Below are 23,543 nucleotides of genomic sequence, written 5' to 3' on the forward strand. Positions count from 1 at the left end.
TGTTCTTAGAATGATACACAGGGGAACTTTAATTTACAAATATTACATTCGAATGTACGAATAAACAGCCTGTTTCGTCTAAAAAAAACATTTTTGTTTAGTTTAGCTGTTACGGTGTTCTGAAAGTGTTTCACATGACAAGGCACCAGCAAAATAGGGAGGAAATTACTTGATCTGGGCCGCCTTTAAAACATTTTTTTCGTAAAAAATGTGTTTTTGTAAAGTGAGGACAATCCCTTCTTTAGAAGGCAGAAAATTGTTACACCACGATTAAACCAACATAACCAGAATGTCCCTATATGGTAGGCCTGCACTGCGTTCACATGGAACTAGGACAGGGTTTCTCGAATACAGAGAGGAACCGGTCTTTTAGTGGACGGTTTTCTTTTGCAGGCAGCTGTGACCCTCATGAAGTTGGAGCTTAATTGAATTACACATAACAGATGACACTTTTACCCAACTAAACGATACTCATCTCGTCAACTAAATAAGGATGAAAGACAGAAACAATATTTTACAGAATTCGCATATGTGTAAGCAGGTTCCAAAAAGTTCTCTGCAAAACAACGTATGTGTGAACTTGTGTATCAATCAGACCGTAACTATATTTCAGTATAAAAACATAAAGGAACATTAGATAATAAAATAATAAGTACAACCTCAGTAACATTTTAAGATCATACATGTACCAAAAAGAAAACGTTAAGAACAAAACTTGAAACAATGCACATGTGTGTGTAAACAGAGGATACATTTAGAAGTTAAACATGCGAGTGTCATCTTTTGTATATGTGGTTTGAAAAAGGCGTATTTAATGCATATCTTCATCCAGGCATTAGAAGCACCTACGCTTGAAAAAAAAAGCTTTCTGAATCGGTTATATTGAGAGTGTTAAAAATTGTAAAAATAACCTTGAGACCTTTTATATAAAACATGTGTTAAATCTGTAAAACATATTATTAGCAATTCAACCGAAAGATAAAAACATTTAAAAAAAATATTTTAAATCAAACTCATGCCAAGTTTTTCAAAGGTTCTGGCAGCTCATATTTTAATAGAACATGCAATATAACATGACCTAGGATTTGTCATAAATTTTCAGCCTCAGCCCTAAACATGTAGATACCCTAAAATCAGATATCAACTTGTATTATTTCAAGCACATGTAACATTATTACTTACATGGTTTGGGACACTGCTTCTTCCCATTAGTAAAGTTAGAGAAATTGGTTGATCTTATATATGTGCTTCGAATGGCCTTTTACCACCACCTTCCCCTTCCAGTAATTACCACTAATAAACACTGCCAAGACTATAACAAATTAAATCAAACAATCACCTTCAAAAACCCACTTAAATCAGAACCAGGGTGTCATGTTGGGTTGTACAAAATAGTTGTGATCATTGCACTGAAAGCGGTGCCTAACCACTTCCTGCTAGAGGAGAAAAGAAATCTGCATATGGTAAGCACCGATTTGAATACATGTTAATGAGGAATGACACCATTTTCAATATTTTAATGCAAAGTACATTCTTTCCATCATCACAATATAGAAAAATATAAGGTTGCATATTGTGAAAGAAGTTGAGATGCCATTTATTGAAAGAAAGAACATTCCTGCCTCATTTTTGGTCTTTGTCATAGTCCCAGAATTTTCCGTGCGGAATTGCACACCATTACAACAGTTTTGGCATGGTTAATTAACATACTTCTCTTTTTTGCAAAAGTCTGTTAGAGTTGCTATCTGTGCTAAACTACACATTTTGGTTCGTGAAATTAAAACAATGGTGTCCGCATACATCAAAATACTAACTTTGCGCTTGGCAATACAAGGAGAGTCTGTATTCAAGCTTGACTTTCTTAGGATCAGGTAATTCACATAAATTAAGACAAGCAGGGGTGCGCAAACTTACCCCTGGCGAAACTCATCTGTCAATTGGAATGGTCTTGTTCTTTCCCCACCTTGCCCACATCTTATTTCTGCTGTGTTGTTTCCATAAAGATTCTGTATGGGGGCTAAGATTTCAATTGGGATTTTAAAAAGTCGAATGTGAATTTAAAATCCACAAAAATTAAGAACAGTGGGTCTCATTTTTCGAGTTTGCCAGTAAAACGCTGGTAATTCCAGCAAGCCGCTGGTATCACCATCTCCGGCAGGATCACCGCTGGAAATACTGGTGCATTAAAGGTCTTATGGAGTGGCACACCCCCCTGCCAGAAACTGTAATACCGGCTTGACGCTTTTACTGGCGTTGTCACCAATCCGCCAGTATTAGTGGCATAAATGTGCTGGTAAAACCGATACTGGCACCAAACCTGCTGGAATTAACTGCTTTGGAATTACGGGTGCTGGAAAAAGCATCCCCACCGGTGGTCATCTTTAAAACCCAAACCACTTTGAATCCCCCTCTTCTAACTGCCATCCACTGACATAGGAAGAGTAAACATGCCTGGAGATAAGAAGACACAAGTCCCTGACATCCGCATGCGTAAATCGAATTTCACAGAGTCAGAGATAACTGTTCTGGCAGACACTGTGGTGCAGCACTCAGAGGCACTCTTTGGGGGTGGTCACAGAAAAACCAGCCAGCAAAGGAAGACTGCCAGATGGCAGGAGGTGGCAGAGAGGGTGACGGCTGTGGGGACTGTGGGGAAGCACTGGGATGATCTGTGCCTGAGTGTCCAGAACCTCATCTCCCAGCACAGGAGGGAGACGTCCGCCACAGGAGGAGAGAAAGTGACACCCCTTCACCTCTTGCCCTGGGAGGAGACATGTAGATCCATCCTGCATATGGAGAGCGTTGAAGGGGTTGGGATGGCAGAAGCAGGAGCTGGGACCCAAGATGAAGGTGGTTACTACAACAATCACCATGTAAAAGCAAACACTGTGTCCAAATACATGCATCCCCAAGCACAGAACCACCTAATGTTCAATTGAACTGGCTCAACACGTCAGTCACAGCAAATGGGCAGATCGCACACATACCAGGGGATGCAGGTAGACATAGGCATGCACAAGTACTGTATCAAACATGTACAGCCCCACACATGGACACATGAGAAGCACACATGAGTGGCATGGTAATACACAACATGAATTGTTGGCCCACCACACACACAAAAAAGGCAGCTTGACATGCCAACAGGCAATCTGCACTCTCACAACCAGTGTAATCAATAGGGTTCCTGGCAATGTTCTGATCTGTCCAGGTAAGTAACGTAATATAAGCACAATTGATCAGGGCGGCCAAACGAAATTATCCCATCTCTAAATTCAGTGAATCATCCAACTGATGCCACTCTTGTAGCCAAATGAATTTTACTTTGCCAAAACAATGTGTTTCAGTACAAAGCAGACACAAATCAATATTAAACAGGATTGAAAGTGAAACAACTTCACAAAAAAGTTAGTGGACTTAACAATCACTGTCGTCAAAACATTTTGTGTGAGACAAAAACATACAACATAATTGTCCTATGCAATCTGACGGCATCATGTGATCTGGTTGGAACAAAGACACGTTGATTTAAACAACTCTAGGAAGTAGCAGTGTTGGCATTAAACACATGTAGGAGCACACATTAGGCACAAGACCCCAAATAGGCCACATGAATAGAGCAGGACACACAGTTCATTGCCGACATGGCTCCCAGATGACTAACAGCATGCCCACTTCTTCCCAACAGGCACACAGTCCACAGACAGTGACAGAGCTGGAGAGTCCACATCATCCAGACCTGCAAAGTCCACAGCTCTCACCAGCAGGCCCAGGCAACAGGGCAAGGCTACCGGCACAACAACACCTCTGTCAGCCAGCCCACCATCAGCTGCGTCAGCCACCTAACCATGAGCTGCATCAGCTGCCCCCACCATCAGCTGCGTCAGCTGCCATGCCATCAGTTGCACCACCACCAACAGCAGCAAGCAGTAAGTGTCACATCAGTGGTGCCTGTGTCTACTACCTCACCACACCAGTGTTCAGTGAACCCACTGCTGGTCAGCAGGGAAACACACTAGCCCCAAAAGCCACATCTGGCAGGCCTGACCAGGCCACAGTCTGGGCACCCCATGCTGCCGTCCCTCCTGTGCCCTCAACTCCACCACCGGCATTGCATCCACCAGTCCATGGTGACAGGGTCACCACCACTGAAGAGGAGGACAACTTGTCCTGCCCCTCTGCCTGTACAGCCCTGACCCACCTCACAGTCCTCCACCACTGCCACTGCCCAGCATCAGATTGCTGGATGCACGCCTGCATGCCATTGAGGACAGGAAGTCAGCACTTTGACAAGATGTGCCTGATGCACAAGTGCATGCAAGCATTGAGCCACAGGACATGCCACTGCCGCCCATGTCTCACTTGCCTAAAATGAGTGCACGAGGGCAATGAGGTGCCCTTCGCTACAGCTGAGGCCATCAACCTGAGTATACAATTAACCCTTCAGATCATGCAGGGCCAAGGATATGACCCACCAAGCTCAGTCACCACCATGGAAAGCTACCAGCCTGGATCCCCACAGTGCCCTCCCAGCGACTCCAGACAACAAAGGATCAGTCAAAGAAGCCCACGTCGAAGAGTTGCCACGTGACTATAGAACAAAGGCAGGGGGCATTACTGGGTCTTTGGGGAGGGTTATGGCAGGGGGGTTATTTGGGGCGGGCTGGTGTTTTGGGAGGGTAGGGGGTTGTTGGGAGAAGGTGGTCTTTGGGGAGGTTGGGGAAGGTGGGTTGTTTTGGGAGGGGCGTGTTTGGGGAAGGGGGTGTTTATGGCTGCCACTGCTCACATTTCAATACAAATCATTTCACTTGCAGCAATGACTGAACATTCCTTTTTTCAAACAAGTGTCTACTGTGATGGTGAATGATGTTTACAAAGGTACAAGGGGTGTGCAGAGTGGAGGGTAAACTTTAAAAAGGTTCTAAGCAGTTCTTGATGGGATATTACCGATCAGTCATCGCCAGGCTTGACAGCGGGCGCTTGGGGGTGCCCCTGGATGTACATTTGATTCCCGTAGGTGACCATGTCAACCCATACACTCCCATTGCAGGGGGCGGTGTTGCATTCTGGTACCTGTATTGCATTGCGTGTGGTTGTCCCATTGGGATTGGATGGGCTCGGTCAGTGGCTGATGCATCTCCAGTCATGTGCTACTCCTGTGTGTTGTGACCTGTCATTTGAGAGGTGCGCAGGTGGATCCTGCATGAACAGGGAACATTCAGACATGCATTTAGGAAATTGTCGCAACACCCCTTGCCTGTCACTCGTGCTGCAAGGTAGATGGGATTGTACATGTACTCACCCCACTGAAAGGGGCCCCTAGGGGTCCCTCGTGCTATGGAAACAAGGCAATGACCATACACGAAAAGATGCGCCAGACACGAGGTTTCAAATTCCCAATGCTAGGGTTTATTGCAAGCAAAAGATAGTATCAATTGGCCAATTCTGATCTCACGCCCCGCGACGTGGGTTTCCTAGACCTCGAGGGACGCAAGAGAGCAAATTACGTACATCAGTCACATATATACGAAATGCATATCATACAATCAGCAAAGTCATGTTCAACACCCCTCTGTATTAAGTTCCTTTGAACTCGGGATGACGATGGACATATCCGACGAGCACGACGATTATAATGCTTTCGATGTCTATTCTAGTAACAATGTGCAATTTAGAAAGTTCGGAGGCATCTTTTAGAACATGATGGTTCTGTTCTTGGAAGCAATCTGTACACGGGGGAAGAGCCACATTCCAAGCTTTGCTATCTATGAGGTACTATTCGTGTCCTGGGAGCCGACACGTTCTAAAGGGTTTTGCGAGGGGGGGCCGTAAGAGAAGCATAATTCAAGCCTTTAACTGTTTTATTCTAACATATTCTACCATCATACAAGACTGGCTGGCAGCTGTGAAGTGATTAAATGCCCTGCAGCTTCCTCCCAAGGCTACAGAGAGGGAGCGTGGGCATTCCTCTCTGGGCTACTCATGAGGAGTTTCAGCAAACTCTTCAGTCCCGCGACCTTGTCCTTTCATATTCAGACAACAATGTTAACAGTTGAGCAGAGTAAGCAGAATCCGCAAGAATTGCAAACTGCAAAGCAGTTTTTAGATAAAAAGCAATGAGCAATGGGTAACAAGCAAAATGGCGATTCTTACTACATTTAAAATGGCCGCTCGTCGGTCAAGCATAGCAGTTCATATTTCTCCAATTCGGTGCATAAGACGGTTGGCCCACGGCCATCAAGTTACGTCTATCATTCAAAGGAAGGGTACTAATTTTTCCAGATTGACAATCCCTCCTTTTGGCCGTGTGCCAAACGTCTTATTTATTCATTGTATCCTCCTCTTCTGAGGAGGAGTCTGTGGTATCTGCATCTGAATCATCTCCATCATTAATGTCTATAGCCATGAATTGTTTTACTATTTTTGTTTTCTCAGTGTCTCTGTTATTCCGGCCATGCGTTTGTTTTCCTCTCAACACCATGTGCATACATCCCTTAGTACATCCATCAGTTATTTCAGTGCATATTATTGATAAGCATTGTATGCAACAGCAGCATGTAATGAATATCCCGAGTACCATCATTAGTATCGAAATTAACTTCCATCCCCAAGACCGCAATAATCCCCATAACTAGGATTCTATCCCCCAACCCCCTGCTTCAGTAGAGAGTGTGGAACTTATGACATGTAATTTCCGGATCGCTTTAAATATCGTAGGGGAGTAGTCATCTATATACACACAGCATGCAGTTTTTACGAGCTTGCAAACTCCCCCACGATCAACTAATATTATATCGAGAGCCATCCTGTTTTGAAGTGCCTTCAGTCTTATTCCTTTTTCTTCTAACGTCATATTCAATAAAATGTCCGTTGTGGAATCTATTGTTTTTTGTAATATTCCAGACAGTTTTCTTATATTGTAAGAGTTTTCTATTTGGGACAAGAACGGTATAAATGATTTGGCTATATCCATTGCTATCATTCCATCCTCACTACTCCTTTGAGTTCTACCTTTTGTTTGTCTGGCTACTTCTGCTGTCTCCAAGAGGAACACTCCTGGAAACAGTAGACCTAGGTAGCATGTACCTCCCCAGTTCCTAGGTAACCATGGATATGCTTTTTCTCCACATATAAAATAAACAGGGTCTCCCACGTACACAGGTTCTTTTTCATGTTTTAAAACCACTATGTTCAGGCAGTTGCTAAACGTTCCTACTTTATAGGAACCCTTTTTCTGTAGACATAGGGGAGCAGTTTTGGGGTTGTGATCCACTGCATAGGCAGGGGGCACAGCATCTTTGTTCCATTCATCCCTCATCCGAAATGTCATTACTGATGTTCTTTCTGCTGGCGGGGTTGGTCTATTCTGCCTATGTAATCTATCTAGTCTTGTTATTTTTCGTGTATTTTTTCTCACGGGTTCTAGTGCAAATACGCGAGTTTTTTGGAATATGGAACAACCCACAGGTCTCATGATTACTTCCTCAAATTCATTCATATTGGTCTCATCTAGCTGACCCGTATTACTCTTGTTCCATTTACCAAAGAACATTGCACTTAACGTTACTTCACAGGAATAAATCAATGGCAATGGTTGTGCATACCAGCCTATCCCTTTCCCACCGTGCTGTGGTAAATGGGCGCAAACCCAGTAATCTTTTTTCTTTAACACCGCATGGGTCATGTTCATGATGAGCAACAATGTATTGTTGCCGTAACCTTCTCTATGTCTTTCTTCCATTGGGGGGCAAAGTACCAGTGATTACATGAACCGAGCTTTCAGTAGCTGTTTTGGCAAAAGTGTTTCTAATGGGAACCATAGTGTAATAGCTGTTATTGTTGGTACTATCATACTTAAGAAACATAGGACCAATGTCCAAATCAGTACCTTATTCCTTTTACAATGCTTTTTCCCTAAATTTACAGTCTCTAAATCTATTATTTTTTAGCAGGGGTGCAGGAGAAGGCTGATACCGGTCTTGACTTGTTCTTCATCATCCTTCTTCTTGCTGGCGAAGTTCGTCGTGAATGTCTCTCGTTCTTGAAAAGTTCAACGAAAAATGTCACAGTTCAATTCTCCAAGCCTTTTCACAGCCTGGATCATTTATCCACTCCCGTGCAAGATTAGTTGTTCTTTCTCCCACTGCTCAGATGATTTCTGAACAGTTCTTTATTGATAGAGTACCATGTGCATCCAGCTTGTCCCGCTCTGGTTTAGGACACATGTACTCTATCAGCCTTAGTACTTATGTGCGTCCAGCTTGTTCTGCTCTGGCTCCTGACACATGTACTTTATAAGCGCACCGAGGAGCCGTGAGTTCTGAATTGTCCGACTTGCACAATTCTCACACTTCTCTCCTCTACGCCCCTGGTTCCTACTCCGTCCGTGAGTAGAAGCAAAGGCCAAAAAGAAAAGCACCAAAGATCTGTGGATCACTTTGCCTGTCGAGGCCGCAGATTATATCGATTCACTCCTGCTATTGTATGATCCGTGAATAGTGCCCCTGCATTTCCAGTATCAGGCTCAGTGTCAGCCTGTCGCACAATGATGGGCAGCGATGGGCGTCATGGCAATGATGTAGTTTCTTTCTCTGGCTTTGGTGCATTCGCGAGAACTGATGGGCGCCAAAGGGGTGCACGCGTTGTTTCTGCTCGTGTTTGCAATGCAGGGTTTGTGTCATTCGGCAGTGATGTTGTTTCCGCTGAGCAACGTTGGGGCAGTTTTCGCCCTTCCCCCTTACTGGCAGCCTCCTCAGGCTCTGTTTCGAGTTTCACTTCTCGTTTGCGCTTTGTTTCAACTTTCACTTCTCGCTCAGGCTGATGCTGTGGCACTGGACTGGCAACAGTTTCTTTCATTTCCGAGACCATTGTCTTTTTCTCGTTGTCTGGATCAGGCAAAGTTTTCAGTGACGCTGGGAACCTTTTGGCATGGGTAGCATGGATCCATGCCTTTCGTCCGTCCACTCGGATGGCCGTCTGCGTTGCCAAAAGTACTTGATAGGGGCCGCGCCACCTGGGTGCTAATGCTGTCTTCCGTTCAAAGTTTCTGATTAGCACCCAGCTCCCAGGCTCCAGTGAGTGCCCCGGTCCTGTATATCGCATCGGCAACGCCTCCTGCACCTGCTGATGAATCAAATGCAACTTTTGTATTAAAAGTCCACAGTAAGTGCTTAACATAGGATGCTCGACCTCACATAATTTTCTGGGCTGCGGTGCGCACCATACATTTGCTGGTCTCCCCATTATAATCTCATAAGGGGAGAGCCCAGTCTTAGCCTGCACAGATGTGCGCATACACAACAGCTCTAGGGGTAATGCATCCACCCAACTCAACTTGCTCCCAGCGCAAATTTTTGCTATCTTTGACTTCAGGATTCCTTTGTGTCTCTTCACAAGCCCGGCAGAACTGGGATGCCTGGAACTATGGAATCGCTTCTCTATTTGCAGACCTGCACAGATCTGTAGCACTACTGCGCCCACAAAGTGGGGGCCGTTGTCTGACCACAGGATACAAGGCAACCCAAACCGGGAGAAATACTCCTTCAGCATTACTTTTGCTGTGGACATGGCAGTACAGTCTTTTAAAGGATATGCCTCCACCCACTTGCTGAATGCACAGATTACCACTAACACGTACTTGTAGTTCTGGCACCTTTCCATTTCTATGAAATCAAAATGGACCACCTCAAACGGCATAGAGGGTGGGCCGAAACTACCTGCTGGAGTCACGGTTCCCTTTCCTACATTGTGTTGCAGGCACGTGATACAATTCTGCACTAGCCTTTCTGCATTCTTTTTTATGTGCTCATTCTTCCATACTGTGGATAAATGCTGTACCATTTTCTTTGCGCAAATGTGGGTAGGGCTATGCGCCATTATAACCATTGCAGATATGTAACAATTTGGCAACATCCAGTTCTTTGTTTCCTTGTCCACCCAACATTCTTCCAAATCTAACTCAGCAGAGCCCTTCGCCCACCCCTGAATCTCTTCGGTCTTGGCCTCAGCTTACATTTCTTTGATTGTGGCAACTCCATTCTCTATCATACAAGGTACTTCCTCCGTCTGTACTGTCATCATTTTATTCCCCAAATCTGTGGCTGTTTGCTTCGCAATCCTGTCTGCAAACGCGTTTCCCTCTCCCACTCTGCATGTTACTTTCTTATGCGCCTCGCACTTTACTATAGCTAGGCGCTTTGGAAACATGAGCGCAGACACCAATCGCACAATCAAAGGGCCATGCTGAATCCTGGCTCCATGTGATGTCAAGAAACCCCTCTCAGCCCAAAGTTGGCCAAAATTGTGAACCACGCCAAAGACGTACTGGCTGTCAGTATAAATATTCACGTTCAAATTCTCAGAGAGTTCACAGGCTCGGGTCAGTGCTATTATTTCTGCGGCTTGTGCCGAATTGTAGGGTATCCTTCTGCTCTCTACAACTCTCTTTAGGGTAGTAATTGCATATGCAGCCGTTGATGTGCCATCAGGTAATTTAAAACAAGAGCCATCGCAAAATAACTCCCCATCTGGCTCTTTTTGTGGGATATCGCTCAAATCAATCCTTCCCTTTGTTTCTTCTTCAGTGATCATTAAACAATCATGGGGTGGTGATTCGTTGTCACCAATTTCTGTTATGGGCAGTAGCATTAATTCTGCAGGATTCAATGCGCTACACCTCATAATTTGGATGTGGGGTGCAAACAAGATGAGCTCATATCTTGTCAGTCTAACTGAGGTGAGGTGTTGCGTCTGCGTCCTATTTAATAGAACGTCTATAGCATGTGGCACCATCAGAATTAAAGTGTACCCCAATACCATTCCTTCCGTTTGTTTCACTGACGCAGCAGCTGCTGCGACGGATCGCAAACATCGTGGTAGTGCGCGCGCTACAGGGTTCAACGCGCAAGAAAAATAGCCGCACGGCCTATTTCTTCCACCTTGTTCCTGTGTCAAAACCGCCAATGCACATCCTTCACTCTCACTCACAAATAGTCTGAAGATCTTTTTATAGTTAGGAGTGCCTAAAACTGGCACAGCACACAATGCAACTTTCAATTGCTCAAACGCTTTCTGACATTCCTCATCCCACTGCAAAGGCATCTCTGCATCCTTTTTAGTCAATTTTATCATCGGCTTCACAATCAACACAAAATTACTGATCCACTGCCGACAATAAGAGGCCATGCCTATTACAGCTCTCACTCCTTTTTGAGTTTTTGGAATAGGCATACTAGAAATACTTTTTATATGTTCTGGTGTTAATCTTCTCCCTTCTTTCGAAAGTAGGTATCCCAAATAAGACACCTCCTTTTGATTATACTGGAATTTCTTCAAACTTGCCTTATGACCATGGGTCGCTAAATGTGTCAAGAGTAATACAGTACTTTCTTTGCAGATTTCTTGTTTGTCAGCAGCTAATAACAAGTCATCTATGTACTGCAAGAGTACGCAACCTTCGGGTAGTTCTAGCATGTCTAGCTACTCTTTTAGCGCTCTGCTGTAAATGCTCGGGCTTTCTGTATATCCTTGTGGAATGCGTGTGAATGTGAATGATCGACCTCCTAGAGTGAACGCGAACAGATATCTACTGCTTTTATCCACTGGGATGCTAAAGAATGCGTTCTTCGAATCAACTACACTAAAGTATTCTGCAGTGTCCAGTATCATTGTCAGTATTGTTGTGACATCTGGGACCAAAGGGAATTGTGGGTCTACCACTTTGTTTAATGCGCGCAGATCAAATATGAAACGATAGGGTACTTCATTGCCTCCTTTCTTGTAAACTGGAAGAATTGGGCTGTTGCACGTGCTCCCTGCAATTTCCTCAACCACCCCCAATCTCACCAGGTCAGTAACAATGCTTTTCAATCCCTTCTCACCTTCAACAGAAATTTTATACTGGGGAATTTGTGGTAGTGTTACACCTTCTTTCAAAGTTATTTTTGCTGGCTCTATTTTCAAGCATCCTACATCATTATCATGCATTGCCCACAGACAGGTTGGTACTCCACTTAACTCTTCTGGCAACTCTTTTGACATGAATTCCGTCACCGGTGCATCGTGAGGCCACATCGTGAGGAACACCCCGTCTGCAGTACAATGTATGACTGCCCCCAATTTTCTCAACAAATTTCATCCTAGCAAGTTCTCTCCACAATTCTCTGTCAAAAGAAATGGACACTGCTCCATAAATGGTCCTATTGTAATTGGGACAGCTTCGGACATGGGGTTAATTACTGGTGTACCTGCGAACCCTACAGAAGCATTCTTCTGCCCCGACAGTGGTATCTCCGGAACCAAGTGGTGGTCTATCAAGCACTTCTGTGCCCCTGTATCTACAAGGAAACGGTGCTCCTTATTCCCGACTCTCATTTCTACGTAGGGTCCTCTCTGATTCACGGGAATAGACACTGGTTCCGACCCCTGTCGTGGGCTGTCCTATCACGAAAATAACACATCGTCCGATGTGTAGTCACCATTACTGCTATAATAAGTGTTTGGTTGTGTATCCAAAATATTCCCATTTCCCCCTCGATGTCCTCCACTCTGATCATTTCTCTGTTGGCCCTGCCCGCCCTGATTTTGGTTCGAAACACTTTGGTTCAATGTCTGGTTCTGTTGTGCTTGGTTTTGGCCATATGATTGGGTTTGAGTACCTCCATTGGTATATCCCTGCTGCTGCTGCATGTTACTTCTGCTTGGGCCGTTCGACCCCTGATGTCCTCTATGAGGCCTTCTCTGACCAAACCCACCTCTATTCTGTAGGTGCGGGCATTGCGTGCGCCAGTGTCCTTCCTCCTTACAGTACGCACATTGATTTAATCCCAATGACACCCCATGCATATTATTCAAATTTCCCCGGCCTTGTGCATTACCTCTACCTCTATTGTATCCAATGACCTGCTGCAGTAACACCCTTGTTTTTAAATGTACTCTATCCTTCACCTCTCTTTCTTTCGCCACATTTACCCTGTTCTCGTAATATTGGGCTATGTGTAATATCTCACTCACCTGTTTTGCTGCCCAGGAACTTTCCGACGTCATTAACATATCTTGAATTGGCGATATTAGTCCCCTCACATATTTATCAACAAATAGCCTTTTCCCCGACTCTGTGCTCACATCCTGCCCACTGAAGTCTGTGAATACTCCTTAAAATCTATTGAAATAATCTGTTACTGGCTCATCCTTGCCCTGTACACATGTAGTTAATTTGTCCCACTGAATCCTTTTTTTCTGGAATTATTTCCCTCAATCTCCGCATTATCCATTCTGGTAGATCTGCCATGCGGGTTTCCCGGATTTTCCCCTACTTTTCTATTTTTATCCTCCAGTAGTAACTCCGCTCATGTGGTGCCAAAAACCCCTGCGTCATCTACCGTCCTCATCTGTTTCCATATATCTGCTGGAAAAATGGCTGGGAAAATCAAATCTATATCGCTCATAGTAAGCACTGCTGATCTCAGGGTTGACTCCACTTCCTTGTAGAACCCTGCTGGATTCTTTCTTATATCGGGAATCGTCTGTTTTATAGTATTCACCTCTTGCCTGGAAAAGGGGACATGCACATACTGGGCGGTGAAATGGGCTGGTGTTACCTGCGCTCCTACTGTTCCCATCGCAGGGATCTCTACTTTTGGTACAAACGTGGGCGGGACCTCTCTCATTGGAAATGCCCCGCTCACGATCCCTCCCCCTTCTCTTAGGTTCAATAATATTCCTAAATCCAGTGATAAGCCTGTTTCTCCTGTACTTCGCTCGAATGCTCTCCTGTATACCTCTAGTATCTCAGGTGGGCTAGCCTTATTATTTTTTTATATCCTTCTCCATCAAATGTTCAGCCATCGATTGCAGTGCTTTTCTTTTCATTGGCATGGAATATTCGTCAAAGATGTCATGTATAACCATTGTTGGAATACTAGGATTCGATACCCTTTTATCGCTTCTCGTAGACGTACTTTCAATTTCTCGCCCTTCTGTACAGATGACGTTGAATGTCTCCACTCTATGTATGATTCTACCGTCCCTCTCCCCTTTCTTCTAATATCCCAACCCCTGTACCCAGGCGCAGCAAACATTTCGGCATACTCATTATCCAACTCATTTTTAAGATCAAAAAGTCTATCCACATGTTCCTTCACTTCTTCATCTTTTATTCTACAACATGCTAATTGGTTCAAATCTAACAATCGTTGTGGTGGTAATTTGTCAAGTAACTTTTTCCATTCTCCCACTAAAAATGTTCCCATGCATTCCAACACTACTTGTCTCTCGTTGCTTCTTCGGTACCCATACAATGAGGCCAATGCTGCCGTCTCATCATTTCCTTTTATGTACATTTCTGCCTCTTGTCGTAATTCAATCTTTCTCTCTTTGCTGATTGCGCTTTGAGTTACCAGTCCAAATCCTGTTCCTTCAGCCCCGCCTCTCGCCTCCCCAGTCTCAATCTCGACTTCGGGAGGGGCAGATGGTGCTGAATCTGTCTCTAGAGCGGGATGTGCGAATGGGACAAGTGACACAGGTGGCATCTGTGAAGGGCCTTCCTGGATGCTGGGAAATTGTGTGTCCGCGGTCTGCACTTGTGGGAGTGCTCGCGCTGTGGGTGGGGCTTGGGTTAATGCTTGCATGAGGGGAAGTGCTCGGGCTACGGGCGGGGGTATGAGAGCTACTGGTTCGGCCTGCGCAGTCACTGCTGGCGTGTTTGGTTTCGATTCTGGTTTGGGCCTCGACCCGTGTTAGTTAACAAATGTTCCATTAATTCGTCTGCCCGCTGCGGGTATATTCTGTCTATGTTCATCTGATCCCGTATCCCTTCTTAGACTCTCAGTCCACTCCTCCTCTTCCTTCTCTTCTGCTATCTCAAGCTTCGTTTTATGCCTACGCGCATGCTTCTCTCTACTCCTTAGTCGGAGCATCGCTTCCCTCCTCCAATCTTTGACGGTCTCAAAAGCTGCAGGTCGCGCTTTCTTTCTAATCAGCACCCTCTCTAGGTTATCTATCCTCCCCATCTCAAAACTACCATTAATTGGCCACTGATGGTCGGGTTGCTTTCTAGTTTGCCTATGCCAAATTTCACAAAATATTATCGCACCCACACCATATTTCGCATACATATCATAAGCCGGCGTTCCCCCAGGCGGTGCACTTTGGCCATATTCCAAGGACTGTCTACCGCAGCTGAAAAGCCCCGCTAGAGTGCACAGTACTCCAGGTATGTTTCTTTAACCTTCCCCTTTGGTTAGCCACTTTTACCTGGACGTTTGAGTTTGCGACATCAACACTCTACCAAAAATCAGGTTTCTCTTTGAATCGGGGAATGACTCACCTGATAAAACAAGTCACCTGTTCTAACGCAACCTCTCCCCACATCGTGTCTGCGCTTCTCTGGCTTCTGCCTCGTCTCGGGACCCTCGCCTCCTTTGCCCTCTGGCCCGGTACGTCGATCAGGGATCAGATGTGCGCAGATCTGCGGAAGGAATCTCTCCTCACTTCTACAGGGCGCCCCGTACACTTCTTGATCCCGACTCGACCGTCCCGTCCTCGCCGTTCTTCCGCCTTTACTCCGTTACAACGTATACGATGGGGCAAGTGGGGGAGGGTCCCTATTCGGGTGCCATCTTGAAAGGGGCCCCTAGGGGTCTCTCGTGCTATGGAAACAAGGCAATGACAATACAAGAAAAGATGCGCCAGACACGAGGTTTCAAATTCCCAATGCTAGGGTTTATTGCAAGCAAAAGATAGTATCAATTTGCCAATTCTGATCTCACGCCCCGCGACTTGAGTTTCCTAGACCTCGAGGGACGCAAGAGAGCGAATTACGTACATCAGTTACATATATACAAAATGCATATCATACAATCAGTAAAGACATGTTCAACACCTCTCTGTATTAAGTTCCTTTGAACTCGGGATGACGATGGACATATCCGACGATTATGACGATTATAATGCTTTCGATGTCTATTCTAGTTACAATGTGCAATTTAGAAAGTGCGGAGGCATCTTTTAGAACACGGTGGTTCTGTTCTTGGAAGCAATCTGTACACGGGGGAAGAGCCACATTCCAAGCTTTGCTATCTATGAGGTACTATTCGTGTCCTGGGAGCCGACACGTTCTAAAGGGTTTTGCGAGGGGGGGCCGTAAGAGAAGCATAATTCAAGCCTTTAACTGTTTTATTCTAACATATTCTACCATCGTACGAGACTGGCTGGCAGCTGTGAAGTGATTAAATGCCCTGCAGCTTCCTCCCAAGGCTACAGAGAGGGAGCGTGGGCATTCTTCTCTGGGCTACTCATGAGGAGTTTCAGCAAACTCTTCAGTCCCGCGACCTTGTCCTTTCATGTTCAGACAACAATGTTAACAGTTGAGCAGAGTAAGCAGAATCCGCAAGAATTGCAAGCTGCAAAGCAGTTTTTAGACAAAAAGCAATGAGCAATGGTTAACAAGCAAAATGGCGATTCTTACTACATTTAAAATGGCCGCTCGTCGGTCAAGCATAGCAGTTCATATTTCTCCAATTCGGTGCATAAGACGGTTGGCCCACGGCCATCAAGTTACGCCTATCATTCAAAAAAGGGTATTCATTTTTCCAGATTGACACCACAACAAGGTCCTATGTCCTCTGTGAAACTTAATGTAGGCCGGCAATGTGCTGTTAATATGTGCCTGTCTGTCAGGGCCCAGTGAGTGATAACAGCACACCTCCGCCTCACCAACTGCATCTCCATCTTCCTCATTCTCATCCTCCTCCTCTCTGTGGCCTCCTGCAAACTTGTGAAACGGTAAAAGTGCTGGTAAACAGAATTAACAGCCCTTTTACCATATACCGACAAACTTTTAGTTTGACCCCGAGTTTCCTTTTTGGGGAACATATATTTACTTAAAATTGCATAAAGGCAGAAACCCTGGTCTATTGTGCCATTCATGTTATCAAAGAAGACTGTCAGTTTCCATTTTGATTTAGCTCTCAGTTAAATCTTACTATTTCTGTAGCTCTGTATGCTCAGCAGACAAACACATATTCAACATACTGCTACATATCACTTTTAGGGACATAATTCTCCATTATCAAGGCCACTAACTAATCCCTTTCTGGTCTATCCCTCAATAAAGTCTTACTATTTATCAAGGGCCAACGATCTACCAGTCCTACTCCTCTGTGCCAAAGGATTTGAAGCCATGTTTAATGCAATTCAATTTTGTGACCCATGCGTGTTCTTGTTGATATAAAGTTCTTTCACAGTCCTCAACTCTCATACTACATTTCATCTTAGATAAGCACCCCATTTGATGTTTTTTCCGTGTGTCCAGCTATGTCAAAATGTGATATTAATTTATTTGAAATAATGGTGGTCATTACGACCCTGGAGGTAGCCATGACGTTATTTGTGGCATGGCTACCCCTATTCTGGGTACCGGGTCTGGGTTCCTGGAATGGGGAAATACCAGGCCATTCGGACCTTGGACGGCCCAGTATTTCCCCATTCCAGGAACCCATCCCCATTCCCATTCGGGCTCAATGGGAATGGGGAGCATGCTAACAACGGGCCCGTTAATGACGGGCCCATTGTTAGCATGCTGGTCTGCTCGTGGGACACGCTAAGGCCGCGCGGGTCCCGCCAGGAGACCTCGTAATGAGGCGGTAGGGGGTTAACGGGGCCATCAGCACTACCGGCCCTGTTAACCCCCTACCACCAGGGTATGTGTTTTGGAAAATACTGAAGCAATTCAATTTCCATCTTACATCCTCATGTTGGAAATCATGTGTTTCTTCAGTACATTGACATACAGTACAATCACCACATTTGAAGTGTCCTAGCACAGGAGTCAGATTCCATAACACATTTTAGGTATCAACTGGATTTTGACCTTGATGGGCCTCATTACGAGTTTGGTGGTAGCCGTGCCGTAAAATCGGAAAACTCGTAATATTACCAGCACCCGGCAATGGGCAATTACCGGGGTATGTCGACCCCGGCGGACATGGTATTTACCCATCGCCGGGTGCAGTATCCATTACTCCCCATTCCCATTTGAGCCCCATAGGGCTCACATGGGAATAGGGAGGACAGATGCACCGGCACTATTCATGCATCCGACAGACCTGGCGGGGAGAAAGGCATCCACGATCACAACACGTAGTTTGTCGGTCTGGGAACCACAGTACCGGCAAGCTTACCGGTACCGTAGTTCCTGGACTGGCAAACTTGTAATGAGGCCAATGTGTTTTCACCAAACTTTGATGGACATTTCTTACATGCGAACAATGGTTTCGGAACTAGTACTAATCTTGGACCAATTGCCAATTATTTTTAATTATGCGCCTAATCATATTTGCAGCTAGATTAAAAGACAACACACAGACTGGCCTATCTTGTTGTTTTCTTACTTTTGTGGGGTAAAAAACGGTTATTTTCATATTATGCTTGCCATTTGACCCATCTAATTACCTTCTTTGGATAGCCTCTCTGATTTATGTCTCAACTATTAAACTCACATGCAATTCAAAATCACCTTTGCCTGTTGGGCAGTAACTCAATTCCACCAAATCTTAATTTACTTCCACCTACCACTTCTTCTTCCCACCACACTAGAGGTTGAAAGGCTCTATGACTTTTCAATTTCCATTACTCTTCATATAACTCTAACTCTTCAACCGTCCACCCCATAACACCGGCGCTCTCTTTATCTATCTGTCCACACAGAAAAGTGCTCTCATCTCTCACACATTTCCTTTTGGAGCACACTGACCTCTAACGTTATTCGAGAGATATCCTAAAAAGGAAGTACTGCATGAGATGCCAATGTGGGTTGGAAAATATCAGCAACATCTTGCATTGCCTGACATGTAACTGACTCTTCCTCAGCCATATTGACATTGAAGGGGCAGCCCACCTGCTGTGCAGTCTTCAAAATTCCCCATATTCTCCCCATCTACAAATGTCACCAACAGAGAATAGATCTCTTACTACGTCCCAAACAAACAGTCCTCACGAGAAGCATGGAGATACTCCCTCTGACAGACTAGTGTACATTTGTACTGGCGACATAGCCCAACATCAAATTCCTTTGAGAAGCCTCTTAGACGGGTGCATTCTACTCTGTCATATACATATAACTGACTACCTCAGTCCTACTGGTTTCCAATACATGCTGTTATTCGTTCAAGTTTCCCCATTTACATTTGCTATATTAATCTACCATGCTCACTTCTCACTCATCCTCACTACTCATTCTGTCCAGTAATCATATAAACCTTAGTGAGATACATAATCTGGAATGCTGTCAGATAATGGGCTTCATTACGAGTTGGGCAGTATCCCGGTGGTAAATCTGCGGGAAATGTTGGCCAACTGAATTACTGTTTCTGCCACTTGGTCCGGCAGAATTTCAAGTGCCAGTGGCGGTGTAAATCCCCATTTTCTTTAGTCCATTGTACTCAATGGGACTTTTTTTGGAGGAATTACTGTGACAGATTCCACCGATTCTGACGATTTTTCGGTGGTGAGTGGGAGAATGTATCTCCAGCAATTTTCTGGAGGTAAATCCTCCACTCCAGGCCCAACCAAATAATTTGGAGCAGTGATAACATTGGTGTAACAGATTTACCCCCAATTTTACCACTTAACTCCATACTTGTAATGAGACCCTTGTTTGATTCTTTTGCAATCTGCATTCTACCTTTGCCACCTCTCGAAGTTATCACATCAATAGAAAGAGAAAAGAAAGTATTACTCAGGGCCAAGTAGCTAGAAAGGCAAAGACTGGTGAAAAACTGCTTCTTTCCAGCTGCAATTCAAACAATACTTACTTGAAGCAAAAGTTCAGCAGACCTCTATTTTGGACACCAATGAAGTAATTTCCTTTTATTTTGAGGGACATTTCTTTGACAGATGTTTGATACTGGTAGTTTTTCCTAGGTGTGTGTCTTCCAAAGTGAAAAATAACTAACCTTGATTTTTCTATAATTTGGAACGTAGATTTAATTCAAAAACCTCCAGTGAGTTGAATTAAGTTTGCATCTTCCTAAATATTGTTTCCTATATCAATTTATCTATGCACCTGATAGCATTTTCACTCATTGATTGGTCAGAATATAAAAACTGAACTCTGAGGAAATGTTGACGCTAATACCATCAATTGTCCATTATTTGTCTGTTGAAATAATTCAGTCGTTTTCTATTTCAGTTTCTTGTTTATAGCTGTTACTTCGCAATCATTTCTGGGATATTCCTGCTCAGGAGTACATATACAATTATATCAACAATATGCAAAAAGAAGAACCTGCAGCTTCCCGCTGAGCCACCAACTATTAAGAACCAAGGAGAGAAAGAAGAAGCTCTAGGAGAGAAAGACAAAGCTCTAAAGGCAACACATCTTTAGCACCATCAGTAAGGTGGCTAATTCTGTATGTCGCAGGTGGTCGCCATTTCGGTAATGACAACATCATATATTAGCACATGGAGATTGTTATTGACCTCCTCTCAGCCAATCAGAATGTTTATAGTGCAGTCAATAACTACTCGTATTGACTGCATTCTGAACATTCTGTCTTCAGAAGCATTCATGGGAAACAACAATGCAATTTCCATGCAATATTTTTTTCAACAAGACACTTTGGGCCTAATTCATGGAACGTTTTCCAGTGGTGTTTTGCCATTATAAAACGCTTCTGTGAATTAGGCCCTTTGTCTCTGGGAGTGCCTTCGGCAAATGGTTTCATTTTTTAGAGACACCATTAACTTTTACATTATACCTAGTACATGCTCATGTTAAACCTGTTCCAGTTCCACAAAGTCACAATTAAAATGTTTAACTTATGAGGACAACCATGTTATTTAAATGCTACAAAATAAAACCAAATTTAATTTACTAAGTCAGTTTGTCTAACTACTTTGCTCACTCTTAATGTTATATTTTCTATTTCACCACCAAAGCTCCAAAACATGTGTTGCTACTACCACCATGTGCTAATTGTCTTATAGACCTCAGCTGGGGTCATTATTGCCTGGGATAATGATCGTTTCCCAATTTATGTCCCTTGCCTTTGTCTTGGGCCACAACTTGCTAGTGTGTCATTACCACTCCCTCAATCTATAAGTCTATATAAATATATAACTTTCATTGCCATCATAATTTGGCTTTGGAAACATTACACAGCAGCACACTTTTTTTCAAGAAGCCTGCTATTATGTTGGGTCCACAAAACACATAGTTGAGATATCATTTATAAGGCTACAGAAAAGGTAAAGTGGCGGATTTCAAATATATAAATAATGCCCTTTGCCCTATTAGGTGAATGTACTCATTGTTTAACAAAGTACATATGCACTTTGTTTTATTGTCATGGGAGTGACCATTCTCTCAAAAGCGGGATGAGCCTAGCAAAATGTTGGATTTCATTTTAAATTGTAAGGATTACAATTGCGTGGTTTCAGCATCTTTAGCAATGCAGAGCTACATTTTTTTTAACTCCTTTTTTTTATAACTGAGAAAACCTGTTTTCAATAAATGACATCACAAGTAAGACATTTTCCTTGAAGTTGTATGAAAACGTTACTGCTGACAAATGAACTTCAAATTTAGAATGGACTTTTTGCCCAAAATCAAGTACTAAATGTTACAAAGTTGGCAAATAAACACCATTTTGTATGCGGTGTCTTGTTTTTAAATTGTGTTCTGGATGGTAATACCCAATCTGCCTGAAAATAATTGTTTGAATAAGAGATTTGATCAAAGATTTCATTGAATGTGATTATTGCGATCAAATCTATTATTCAAAAGACACTATAGTGAACAAGTGGAGCGGGGGCTGCAGGGGTGTCCACTATAATGTCAGCGGGGGTATCCCCCACACCCGATGCCTGAAGATTTAAAAAAAACAATGGACCCTGCAACATTGGATCCGACCCGCGTTAGAAGGATTGATCTGACGTAGCAGGGGTGCAAGAGGAGCGGCAGAGGCAGTGGGGAGAAAAAAAGGAGGAAGTAGGGGAAGGGGGTGGAGGGTCTGTAGTATGGCATGATTTGATTTGTTTTGTCGAAATGAAAACAGATTAGCAGCTAAATTGGCTACGGTCAATTCCTCTGCAAATCTTTACACTTCGGTCAAACAAAGCCAAATCTGTTCTGAGCACATGCTTCATACACAAATGTAATTAAAGCCTGTATTGTGTTTGTCAAAGTATGTTACTGTGCAAAAACTAAGTATAGTAAAAAGTCCCATTTCTCTTCTTAGTTCATCACTACTACTATTTTTCTTTACAAGGGAACATCTGTTAAGCACAGAAAGGGCCACTCTGATTAGGAAAAAGTAGACTAACAAGAAGATTTTCTGTATTTATCTAGTTGCGAGTGAAGAATATGTTAAAAGTAAAAACTAAAAATCTCTTCAATTTAATTTATATCTTCACAATTGCCAGGAGACTATGACCTAAAATCTTAAACATTGAAGTAGAGTCCATGGGCAGTGCTGGCTCTTATTATTCCAGACGCTGAGCGCTTCTTGGCCGAGCAGATAAGGAGGGAAATGATCCAAAGTAGTGGGCACAAGCTACAGACAGTACTTTTAGTGGGGTGGGATACCTATTTTTGTCAGTGTTACATTTCACAGGTGAATTACCCCTTTCCACGCCCCCTGAACCTCTATAAATTTGATTGGCCCTCAATAATAATTGACCAGAGCTTGAATACTCTCCAGGATTGATTATTGTAACTCTCTATTTGCTGGAACCAGTACCAGAAATATAAAAAAACGTCAAACTGTACAAAATAATGCCATCAGAGCGGCACTGAATATTCCACTCCATGAACACATTGGGCCTGATTCATGGATTATTTGCGCCAAAATAAAACAGGATTTGCGCGCCATTCTGCCCGCAAATCCCCATTAGTTAAACAGGGATTTGCGGGCAGAATGGCGCACAAATCCTGTTTTTTTTTGGCGCAAATAATCCATGAATCAGGGCTATTTCGTCTACCAGGCAAAACATCCACTGGCTCCCAGTTCATGACATGATCAAATTTAAAATTCTTATGCTTACACACAAATGTATCGCGAATAATGTGCCAGTTTATCGTAGCAACCTGATCAGCAAAACTCAATCTAACAGACCCACTCCGTCATCCTACACCAACTTGCTTATCACACCTAGATACAAAAGGCAGAAAGCAGGAGGTTCTAGCTTTCCGGTGGAAGCAGCCACATTTTGGAATGCCCTCCCTACACATCTAAGAAATTCCACATCCCTCTTGTCATTCAGGAAAAACCTAAAAACTCTATTACTCTATCAGCATGTACATTTTGAATGTGTAACGAATTTGTGTTCCTAGTGTGTAAATGTATTTATTCAAAGTTCCAACATTTTTTAAGCATCTTCTTAAGTCTAAGCGCTTAGATGCCCTTGGGCTTCATGCACTCTACAAATGTACAAATAAATAAATAAATAAAGAAACAAAGAAATAATGTTTATGTAAATTGCATTGCCCCCCACATTTTTTTAAAATAAATTTGATAAGCTCCCTGATATGGGCTATAAATAGA

General features: G+C 43.6%; 1 protein-coding gene across 2 annotated transcripts in view; it reads left to right on the forward strand.

Annotated features, from left to right (window-relative positions):
• Positions 1–21,625, forward strand: part of LOC138491465 (thiamine transporter 2-like) — a 301,653-nt gene extending 280,028 nt beyond the window's left edge. For both annotated transcript variants that reach the window (XM_069617982.1, XM_069617983.1), the window contains one exon: positions 20,189–21,625. In XM_069617982.1, coding sequence (XP_069474083.1) covers positions 20,189–20,383 — 195 coding nt within the window. In that variant the 3' untranslated portion in view covers positions 20,384–21,625. The remainder of the gene's footprint in view (positions 1–20,188) is intronic.
• Positions 21,626–23,543: the final 1,918 nt, after the last annotated feature.

This window comes from Ambystoma mexicanum, chromosome 10 (assembly GCF_040938575.1).
Source record: "Ambystoma mexicanum isolate Mex_15411 chromosome 10, UKY_AmexF1_1, whole genome shotgun sequence".
NCBI lineage: Eukaryota > Metazoa > Chordata > Amphibia > Caudata > Ambystomatidae > Ambystoma > Ambystoma mexicanum.